Source organism: Diuraphis noxia, unplaced genomic scaffold (genome assembly GCF_037042655.1).
Source record: "Diuraphis noxia isolate RWA-SAM2 unplaced genomic scaffold, SU_Dnox_SAM2 contig0002, whole genome shotgun sequence".
Lineage (NCBI taxonomy): Eukaryota > Metazoa > Arthropoda > Insecta > Hemiptera > Aphididae > Diuraphis > Diuraphis noxia.
Genome location: NW_028301712.1, coordinates 55,842,282 through 55,854,165, shown reverse-complemented (window position 1 = coordinate 55,854,165; position 11,884 = coordinate 55,842,282). Strand labels below are relative to the sequence as shown.

The following is an 11,884-nucleotide window of genomic DNA, read 5'->3' as shown; positions in this document are numbered from 1 at the left end:
AGAACCTTGTATTTGATAAATTACTTTAAAGCCTAACTGAAAGTTTAATAAAATTCAATTATTAATAAAAAAAAAAAAATATTAAAACCAAACTATAACAGCAAAAGTATCCGACGCATTTATCTTAATTGATTTTTTGAATTTGACTTATACTAAACATATAAAGGGTAAAAAATATATTCATGACAAATATCATTCAAATCTTAGACAGTGTAACAAAACAATTAACAAAGATACAAAGATTAATACAAAATAATGGAAACCTAATAACATTTAATTTACAAGAGTGATTTTTTTGTTCAGAGTTATTAGCAATTTTACTTCTACTTCATTAGATTTTAGAAACACTCACAAATAAATTATAACTCAAAATATATTTAACTTACCTATAATACTCATAAGTAAACGTATCTTTTAATATTACACTAGCTGGATCATTGGACAGCTGAAAATATAAATACACATTTATTATTAATCCAAAATAACATATTATTGTTCATATTATTCTTTAATTTCTCACATAAACTAGTTAATACCACAAATAAAAGTGCACAAAGAAAACCAGCAAACAGCTTCTCTCTGATAGAAATGTTTCTAATTTTCAAGATTTAGACCAGTTTGAATATGATATTCAAAATATATAAAATATAGATTTTTTTTTTTAAATTCAAATACTTTAAAAACTTGAAACTATCATTCTATATAATACATATTTTCAAATACAAGCTACAAGCACTATTTAAAACTTGTGTTATGTTATATTATTTAATTAAATAATGTTGGATGATTTTATAACTAAATAAATATTTTATGCAATAGAAAAACAGGTGCTGGTGTACATAAATTGTAATGGGATTTGTGTCTTGAGTAAAAATAGAGTAAAGTTAATGTTTAAATTTTGTTTTACATATTGAAGCTACAATACAACTACAATAAGAAAAAAATGTCCATAAGCCATAGATAACACAATAATAATTTAAAAATAATAATAACTTGCCATAATTACCTGAAACAATTTTTTGAAGTATGCATATTGTCGAGCTATATTTCTATTAAGTTTCAGTGCTGCTTCTAGATTCATAAAAATGTGTAAATAACTAAGTGCTGATCAAAAAAATGTTTTGTAAAATTTAATCTGCCAATATACAAACATACAGATCTGGAGCAATATGATAAATGAATGAAACTATATTATGATGAAAATAAATACGAAATTGTCTTAAATAAATAGAAATTCTTAAACAAATTAAATCTTATAAAGTTATTTGTAGTTAAAAGTAAACATCATAATATACTATAGATTATGTACTATATGTATTTAAGCAATCTAAAATGCATTAAAACTGCATATAATACCAAATGCAGGTGATCCTTTCAAAGCTTCCAAATCAGCTACATCAAAATATACTGGTGTTGAATATGTCACAGGCAAGGTGGTTAAATATGAATGCCAAAAACTTTTCTTGTCTTTTCGCAAAGATTCAACCAAAATAAATATTGCTAGAGCCACGTTCGGCATATTACGCAGCATCATGTCTTGGGAGTGTAATTTCCCTAAATGTAAATGTATAGGTAAGTTTAGAAAATGATGTGATCAAATACAATCTCTTAAGAACTCAACACTTACATAATGGAGATGATCGTATATTTTCTTCAGTCATCATCAATGCTCTAGGAACGATCACAAGCTTATCACCAACAGTGATATTTTTATTAGCTTTCATACCATATGCGTAGTTTTCAAATTGATGAATTTCTACTCCATTAAGAATAGCACCGTTTTTAGTGGCCCATTTTGTCAACTTTTCAATGGATTGGTCATTTCTCTGAGACAAGGGTTTCAATTCAAACTCAGCTTCTAACTGATTAATCTTAGATAATAGGTTGACAATCACCAAATGTATGGACCATTGTTCTTTAATTGAAGGGGAATTGGACATCATACTTGTTGCTAATGGACAAAATATACATGTTATACATAAACTATTAAAGTTTACCTAACTAAAAAATCAATTTTTAAACCATCAAGTAATTCATCCACCAGCTTTAATATCACTGTTTTGCAATCGTTTAACTTCATAGTATGCATTTTGGCAAGATTCTTCTTTTGACTAGTGTTTTTGACTTTCTTTTCCATATCTAAATGCGCGACTTTTTAACTTAATTAATAAACAAAATGATCTACAATACAATTTTAGAATTGTATTTAATAGGTTGGAGTATATTAGTATATTATACAAGTATAAAATAAATACAACAAAGTAAACAAAACAACAGAATGGAAGAAAGTAATAAAAAAAATAGTAAATATAACAAAGACTTAGCGTTCTCTAGTACAACTACAGGCTATAATTTAAGCATATTATTAAATTAATAAACCGCTAAGCATTGTAACAACTAAAAATAAAGTATTCGACATTCAGTATCGGCCATCGGGTAATGGGTATTTAAGTAAAATTGAGTGAAATCATAATGATAATATTATTATGAAACTTATCATCATCGATGATGGCCCGTGATAACTGATAAGAGACATCTAATTTAATATCTGTATACTAGAGCTCCAAGCGAATAAAATACACACTGACTGTTAATCGGAGAACGAAACGCATAGATATTATTACTTTATTAGGTCAATGGGTTAGGTCCATGGTTAGGTCATTGCTTCATAGGTATTAAGAATATAAATATTATTTTAAATTATGATTATTATTATTTTTACTATTTATTATTATTTATTACTATCAATATTCCTATGAATGAATGGGTCAGTGGTTCAATCTTCGATGTCCAACGACAGACAATCGTGCAGACTGTCTACTGGCCTTTGATCGCCGCTTGCCGCTCGGACTATAGAAATACAGAATTCATGAAGTCTATTTAAATCTATTTCTCCATTCTATGAAACTAACACCGCCACCATTGCTGCCATTTTTCGGATTACGACACGTTAATCTGCTTGAATCCCATTGATATCAAATTTCATTTAATTTTTGGCTTTTTGCCCGAGTGGCCGAGTATATTATATTCATGAAAAAATCGACATTTTAGTAGAAATTATTATATTGATAAAGGCTAGACAAACTACAAATATAAAATTAACTCTTTGGTATCAAGAAACAACATTTTTTTTTGATATTCAAACAAGATTTTTTCATCGTAATAAAGGTTTTGTATTATATTCAAGTGAAATTCTAAAACTATTTTTACAACTGATGATTGATTGCACAAAAATTGTATATAAATAACCAGGGATGGCATCTTGGCCTATCGTGAGATTCCTGATTACCCAGAATGTTAACTTTTTTACCAATTACCTGTACAGCTGGACAACTGTCTGCTAATACATTTGTTTGTATAAAATATTCAGTATTCATTTAAGACGCTATAACTTTATATTGCATTAAAAGTTAACTGGTTTTAATCGCTTAAATATTTTAATACTCTCAACTAATATCAAATCTTTAATAGCAAATAATTTCTGTTAAAAAATGTTTGAAAAGCTTAGTTTCTTAAATCACTTCCCCCTCTCAAATTGTATAAATGTTAACTTGAAGATATTCAAAAAAAATTAGACCTGGACAAACAGATATTTTTCTCAGGTCCCTGCTGAAGACAAAGGCTATAATTATAACACGTCAGCCACACTTCAATGATAAAAAAAAAAACAGTTTAATACTGAAAAATCTGTATACATAATTGGAATTTGTGTAATTTTGGCACCGGGAACTTAGTTTGAAATGATTAATGATGGTGAAATTTTTCTTTTGAACACTACATTAATAGTTTATAACATACTTAAAATTTTAAGATATTATATTATCATACCATACAATTGAAAATAGAAAAATTAAAAAATATATTATTACTGCACATGGTTAATACAAAAATTAATTAAAATTAAACATAGATAATAAAAACAATGTAAATCTAATTTTTTTGTTTTAATTTTAATTTTAATTTTTACACATTTTAATTTCTTAAGACATAATATTTACTTTATATAATAAAAAATCAATAATACATGAAAATACAATTTGTATGTTATTTTTGTTAATATTTATTAATTTGATAGATGGATAGCCAAGTGGTAAGTTATTTTTTTAAATATTTACTTAATGAGACCTAATGTTAAAATTTAACATGAACAATTATGTAAAATGTTTCATAAACTTTGATAGAACAAAATCTATAATTTTAAATGGATTGAACAATCAAAATACCTATTATTATATTGATTAAGGACTATATCTTTTAAATTTTAGCTATATAAAATAAAATTTAATTTATTTAGTTGTGTTAATATTTAACACAAGGAATGCATTAATTTCAATAATTACATTACGTTACATTTACATTAATTAAATGTTTTTAAAACGATATTGAACAAATTGTTATAATATGCTAATAACTATCAATGCTTTTATTTTTTGCTTGTCTAATGACCACTAATCTTTTTCTTGCTTCTTCTAATTCTCTTTCAATTCTTAATACATCAGATCTAGCATCTATTTCTTGGGCCATACCACCAACCATTCTTTCATTTAATATTAGGTTCTTGATTTCATCTGATTTCATGGCTTGGCGAGCTGCACGAACTACATTTTCAGTTGCACGTTTCACTACATTACCTAAAAAACAAAAATTATTAAAAATTTGTATTAAAAACAATAAATTTAAAACTATTACCAGAAGCTAGAAGACGTTTTGTAGCATCACTGTTTGGATCTGCTTTGACTTTGCATGCAACCAAAAGTTGTGTTGTGCAAGAAGCCACTTGATTAGCAGCAGATATAAGTTTGTCTTCGCTTGATAAACCTTCAATGATTTCACGAGCGCATTCTACTAAACTGTGGGTTGCTGTAGCAACCATTCTAGCTGCATACACTAATCCATCTACTCCTTCATCAACTCCGATTTCATGTTGTGCAAGTGAAGCTGTTTTGACTAAAGCACAAGTAGCAGCTGCGATTGATTTTACCGCTTCTAAGATTACTTCATCAGATTTCCAACAGGTTTCATCAACTTTGAATTCGTAAGGCCTAGGTTGAATTGTGTCAAGTTTTTTCACAGCTGTATCAATTGAAGTTGCTGAATCCAATAAATGATACTCTATAGTTTCAATGTGTTCCACAATCGTAATTAAATAATGCACCTTCGAAGACAAGCGCTGTGATACTTCTTCTAAAACCCGTTTTGTAGTAGTACTAGGTCTTTTTGAATTTTCTAAAATTGTAGTCAAAAAAGTTTTGAATTCTTCAGCAACTTGACGTCCAGCATCCAAGACTTTTTCATTTAAATTTTTTCCTTGACATGCGGTTAACAACTCGCTAACTGATTTATGACTTTCTTGCACTGCATTTCTGACTTCATTTGGTTTTCCTCTATAGACAATATCCAACATATTTTTAGTAGTTTCATCAATACATTTTGCAGACTGTATAAGTGATTCTGTTGTTGTTTCATAATTTGATACAATTTGATTTCTTTGCAAATCTTTTTTAATCAATTCAACTGTTGATTCCATAACATTAGTATTTTTTGTACGTTCATCATCAACAGATTTCACGGTTTTCAATAAAGAAGTAACATTAGTTACCAACACTTTTGCTTTATCTTTTAGTTCGTCCATAGAAGGAGTTTCAAAACAACCCTTAATTAATTCTCCAAGCGAACTAGCAACATCTTTTACAGCTGTTATCAATTGAATTTGAACTTCACGATCGTCTAATGAAGCTGCACCAGACTTAACAAGTTCTACAAGTTTCAATACCGTCGACACTGCGTTTTTAGAAGAATCATCTAATTGATCTTTAGACACTCCAACACCTGCTACTAATGATTTGGTATTTTCCACCAATGTTTTTGAAGTTTTTAAGATATTTTCCCTATAGTCAGAAAATTTCTGTTCATTTATTTCTAGTTCCAAATTATTACATTCAGACATAGTAGTATCAAGATCTTCTAAAACACCAGATATGGCTTCAGTGCAAGTAAATTCAATGGAAGTATATTGTTCCTCCGAAATGTACCCAGTTGTATAAGATGTAGCCTCTTGTGGAACTCTAAGAATAGCAGGTTTAGCAACCGATTCAGTTTTTACCTTCAGACCATTACTTTCTATCACAATTGCTTTTAATGGACTTACTGTATCTTCCATCACTGTAGAATGTTCATTTGTATCAATTCCAAAATGATCCTTAGCTTCCTTTTTTTTCAAAATTATATCAATATAACCAGATATTAATTGTAATATTTGCTCAGCCTCGGTCGTTTGAACAGAATAATAACGATCAGAGTAATCGCCAAAATCTAAGGTAAATGTATGAGGAGAAGCTCCCCAACGCCGAACACTGGTTAAAGGCCAACTTTGTAATATTTCTTTACTTCGTTCATCCAAGCGCAACACAGAATCTTTAGTAACTCCAAGAATTCTAGGTACAAGTTTATTTTTTCCTTTCATTTCCTCTTTAACTAAGAAAAATGTAACACCATATGTTGGAAGAGCACGAACTGTTTTAGTATATAAAACTTTAGCTTCAAGCTCAGGTAAATCAATATATTTCTTGTGTTCATTGAGTATTTTTTTTTCAATACCTTTATTTTTCATATAAGACTGAGGCAGGAATTCTTTTAAATCCACTAACGGAGGTTTATGTTTAGTTTCATCATGGTTACCAAACTGAATATGTGTTTGTAAGCCAGCTAACTGAATGGCAAGATTTTCAGTAACAGGATGAGTGCCTTTTAAAATAGCATCCCTTGTTTCAACATATAATAAATTTAATTGAATCGGATCGTGTGAATCTATGTTACCATCTGAAAAGAAAAATTTTCGTTTTAATAAAACCCCTTCATTCTCATCAATGCCCTGTTCTCGTAAACTCGCTCCTGGATTGATCCAATTAGTTTCTTCATCTGTCTTTAACTTTTTGCGCAAATGCTCCATCTTATGATCGCGTTTAATTGAATTTCCTGCGTTGACATTATTTTCATCGCCTTCGGGAAATGCACGTACCAAACTATATTCGTCATGATTAGTTATACCCAGTTTAGCACAAACTACAGCCATAAGGTTGGCAACAGGCTGAGTATCGTCTATCATTAATGTTTTTAAAGTCCCGTCAAGTGTGCTAACCTTTAATGGACGAACTTTTTTGCGGTATTCAAGCAAGTCTCCATTTCGCAGTATATAATACTCGAAATTACGTCCAGGTTCTAGATAAATGCCTTTTTTTGAGTCATCGTCAGCTAAGAACAATGTGTACTCTGACAGATGGTCAGATGATACTTTTCCGCTGATCTGGCAGCAAGCTTCGAACACAGATGTCGACGGATCAAATTGTATCGTCTTTGTCACCCCGTCGTCCACAAACCGAATACGTAAAGAAAGCATGGCCATTGTCGTCGAACGTCACGACTAAATCACTATTAAACATTCAACAAAAACGTACTTTCGCACCGTGGGTTTCAAACATGTTGAAACAAGAAACAACAGGTGAACATTGCCTTTTATGGGCATCGATATGTGTGCACCTACTTTTCGTTTAGTAAATGTGATAATTAAATATGAAAATTTTCCTAAGGTCAATAAATCACGATGAACAGTTATAACGATTGGGTTTTCGTGAAGATGCATGTTGAATAATATTTCAATAAAATAGTAAATACAATTTTAATTTGATTTGTATTTGTTTTTTTAGGGAAAAGTACATAACAGCAAAACACATCAAAAATATGTATTATCAGTCTTGTTGTTATTCTCTATATCGTTATCTTTCATTTGTGATATAAAAGAATATTCTGTGGTGATATCATACTCTATGGACCTTAGATCATATACAATGGATGGAGCCATGTCCCGATTTGTTGAAGCACATATTAGCGACGAGTCGCGAGATGAGATGCACGATCTGCGCATGCGCATATATACTCGTCGCATATTTATTAAAAAAATTGCATCCTCCTTGGGAATTCATACTAAAAATTCATCAAATCTCATATTATACAAATCTATTATTCATCTATTATAACAAAATTAATATTATTTAAAAATCAGTAAGTAGTAATAAACTAATAACTAATATTCATGGACTAAGATATATCTTAGTCCATGCTAATATTGTATGTTCTGTGATAAATAATTAATAAAATAAATAACTATATTATTATTTTGAATATCCCGCGTTTTTATTTATAAAATAAACATGCAAAGAGTATACATGCACGCATGCGCAGATCGCTCATCTCATCTCGCGACTCGTCGCTAATATGTGCTTCAACCTGCAGCTAACATGGGCAAGATAGGACATGGTTCCATCCATTGTATATGATCTAAGCTATGGACTATGAGTGAATGAGTGATATCCATTGATTGATATCTATTAATAATTATAATATTCTATGCATAGATGATATATATTTTTAATTATATTACAGAATAGATACAATATAGATTATATTGTCTATGATTCTATGCATAATTAATAAAGAATCTTATATAATCACGACCCCCCCTCCATGTGGCCGAATGTGGGCAAGACATTATTGTTATCTAAAAATCGAAACAAATTTATTTTTGGGTTATTTAAAAAAAATTCACAGCTACTCCGTGGACTCCTGAGTTACCATCAATGGTACCCATGGACACCCGGTTAAGAACCTATGGCATAGGGCATAAACATACTATATTATGCCAACAGGCATAAATCCATTAAAATTTTAGGGTGGTTAACATTTTTTACATCATTGTCAGCGAGGGGATTCCATCCTACACAACTTAAATACCATATTATTTTTTTAGTAGGTGGGATATTGGAAGCAGAAAATCTCCCTTAAACCCCTTACGATTAGTGCCAATATTTATGTCCATTGTTTAATAGACACGTGATATAGTATAGATCACTTAGTATCATCCGTCTTAATGGACTCATTGTATGATTATTATCAGGATAAAAAAAATCTAAGGAAAGAATTAGAAACATATAACCTAAGTTTAATTTTTACTTTTTAGGTCCATAAGTATATAAACCTTGATTTGTATTTATTTGATGATGATAAAGGGTATTATAACCACAATATGGAATATATAAAATTACAAATTACCTAGTAAAACTAGCTATATAAGCTTAACATAGAAAAAATAGTTTTAATTATAGTTGGTTTATTATATTTAACATGGAAAATGTTTAGTACAAGTTCAACTTTGACTGAAATTATCAGTTTGAAAAAAATATTTAAGTTTAGTTTTAATAGCGTCTTCTCCTTGGTATTTTCACAAAGACCTAAAAATTCCTACACTTAATCATTTAGCAAAAGCACATTACTCTAAATTTCACTCCAACTTAAACTCTTACAGTAATCCATTAATAAAGCAACTTTCTTCCACCTCTCTTCCTGGCAGTGTACGCAGAAGACTAAAAAGGCAGTGGCCTAGAGACCTGCTAAAATAAAAAAAATAAAAAAAACAAAAAAATAAAAACCCACGACATCTAAAATATTCTCGGTCGGGTGGTGCTGCTGAGTGCCTGCCCCTAAATGCTAAATTCTGCTATTTCATATTATATTAATTATCAAATTTGCCCATTGTACATAGTTGTATAGATTGTAAATTACTTAATTATATAAAATAAAAAAATAAGTTTAGTTTGATGTCAAAAATCAGGGTTGTACCCATCATTACTCTTATTATGAGCCACCAATAAATAAAAAATGTATACCTACCTATTCCTTTGTATGATATTTCAATAAATAGTTGTAAATTAATAACTATAACAACAGAACTAAGCATAATATAAATAATGTTTTAAAAAAATATAAAAACACATCTATGAAATAATTATAAATTATAATTATAAACTATAGACAATTATCATAATAATTACTAATGTTATGTACTGAAAACAATTAAAAATCGAAGTTATACGGTTCTAAGAAATAATTTATTGGATATGAGTATAAATGTCTTAGTCACATTCGTTTTATTTTGTTCAGATATATTTGATTATAAAATATGAGCAGTATAATATTGTACAATTTAATTGATTGTTGTAATTAATTGTAATCTGAATTATTAACGATTATTTTCAAAGCTGTATTTATTGTAAAAATTATATCAAATTCTTTACTAAATCTTACAGTTATGGATAAGTTAATTAAAAATGTAAAATGTATATTTGGATTCACTACTCATTATTAAATAAATCTATTATTATTATTGATCATTTTTTCTTAAATATCAATAATTACAAAAATTATTTTGTATAGTACCTAATTATTTTAATTTATTCTTCTAATTGATTTATTATTGATATTAGATAAGTAAAAGTGTTATTGCACATAAAACAATGTTACTCAACAGTTGAAGACAAATGCCATGATTTATATTAGCTAACTGTAGAATGGACAAGAAGTAAACTAAACTAAATCCATCATCAATATATTTGGACAGATTAAATAAATAAGTGAAGCTACAATATTTTAAAAACTTGTTTAAATTAGTAAATAAATTGTAATTTTTAAATATTTTTAAATTACTTAATGTTAAATCATATTTTGATATTATAATATGTATGAACAAAACAGGCTTGTAAAATATTAGTTATTTAAATTTTGATTAACAGGAAAATGTACAGTATTAAAATAATATGTTGTTATTTATTTTCAAATTCAACATGGATTTAAGTCATTATAATAGGGAAAAATCAGATTTTTATAATTTAAAATACTAAAGGAATAATAAAGACACATGTCACTACAGTAGTTTAATAATGTGGTACAGTGTTCATAAACTATTATCAAAGTATTATAATAACATGATTCTGTATTCTATTAATTCAGACAGCGCCGGATAGAGACTTTTCGGCCCACCGAGATTTTAAATTTCTACCGGCCCTCAACAAAGTATCGGCCCATTCAAAAAACATTTTTTATGACTACTCTTTTAGTATGTGTGCTTCAAATAAAAATTGTTTCTCTAAAGCACATTTACAAATTACCTATTCAATAGGTGCATTACATTAAGTTATTTAGTATACTTCAGTTATATTATTTAAAAAAACGCTAAATATAATATAGATCGCCTGGATTTATGCAATTTGTAAATATTTCATTTTATACTCATGAGTCATGGCCTAAGTATGAGTAGTATGACAATTTTAAATCAATTTTTTATAACTATAAGTTTAAAATTTGATTTTCTTTTATATATATAATATATTTATATAATTATATGACATATATTGTATATAGATAAAATACATTATATTATTATTTTAAATTACTCTAGTTTATATCAATGTTTGATATAATACTGATCTTCAATTTTTACGCAGCCCACCGAGATTTTCTCGGTAGCTTGCCGGTTCAATCCGGGCCTGCATTCAGATTATAGTATTGTGTAATATTCAGGGTGATTTACCAAACATAATTATCTCTTTTTTATCCCCCAATATAACAGTTCTTTAAAATCTGATTATTAATTTTAGGTATGTTATCCACCCCTTCTAAAAAGCTAATTGTATTATTATTTGTTAGGTTCATAATTAGAATTTGTTTCTTGATCAATAAACGATGTCACATGAGGCAAGTATTGTGCCAACGCCCACTGTTCACCCCCCCCCCTTTCCTACACATGTGGCAATATTGCAAGAGAAAAAAAGGTTTGTTATTAACCGTAATTTATTTTATAACACTGCTACCTGTAATTTTTTTTATCACTGCCAAATTAATACAAGAATTAACGTGAGACATAAGTTATTATATTTAAATATTTAATATACTTAAATAACACAAATTTCACTTTTAAATCCCATGGTAATGGGTTGATAAGATATGTGAGTTACCATAATTGAAAAATTTTTGTTTATCAATAATTTGTAAAAAT

At 28.5% G+C, this 11,884-nt stretch overlaps 2 protein-coding genes across 2 annotated transcripts in view; both read right to left on the bottom strand.

Annotated features, from left to right (window-relative positions):
• The window catches only part of LOC107166664 (actin-histidine N-methyltransferase-like), a 38,761-nt gene extending 36,295 nt beyond the window's left edge, over window positions 1-2,466 (bottom strand). The window contains exons 1-5 of the mRNA XM_089221442.1: window positions 2,023-2,466; window positions 1,628-1,951; window positions 1,357-1,554; window positions 1,007-1,071; window positions 387-445 (exon numbers count right to left, since the gene is read on the bottom strand). Of these exons, the coding sequence (XP_089077568.1) occupies window positions 387-445; window positions 1,007-1,071; window positions 1,357-1,554; window positions 1,628-1,951; window positions 2,023-2,137 (761 nt within the window). The 5' untranslated portion in view covers window positions 2,138-2,466. The remainder of the gene's footprint in view (window positions 1-386; window positions 446-1,006; window positions 1,072-1,356; window positions 1,555-1,627; window positions 1,952-2,022) is intronic.
• A 1,369-nt stretch (window positions 2,467-3,835) lies between these two features.
• LOC107166666 (talin-B-like) lies at window positions 3,836-7,716 on the bottom strand. The gene is made up of 2 exons (XM_015515426.2): window positions 4,690-7,716; window positions 3,836-4,631 (listed from the first exon to the last, which is right to left on the bottom strand). The coding sequence occupies exons 1-2, from the start codon at window positions 7,400-7,402 to the stop codon at window positions 4,405-4,407; spliced, it is 2,940 nt and encodes a 979-aa protein (XP_015370912.1). The 5' UTR covers window positions 7,403-7,716; the 3' UTR covers window positions 3,836-4,404.
• Window positions 7,717-11,884: the final 4,168 nt, after the last annotated feature.

Coding starts and splice junctions, on each gene's coding strand:
- LOC107166666 (XM_015515426.2), bottom strand. CDS start 7,402: ATGGCCATGCTTTCTTTACGTATTCGGTTTGTGGACGACGGGGTGACA. Junction 4,632..4,689: donor AAAACGTCTTCTAGCTTCTG/GTAATAGTTTTA, acceptor TTTGTTTTTTAG/GTAATGTAGTGAAACGTGCA.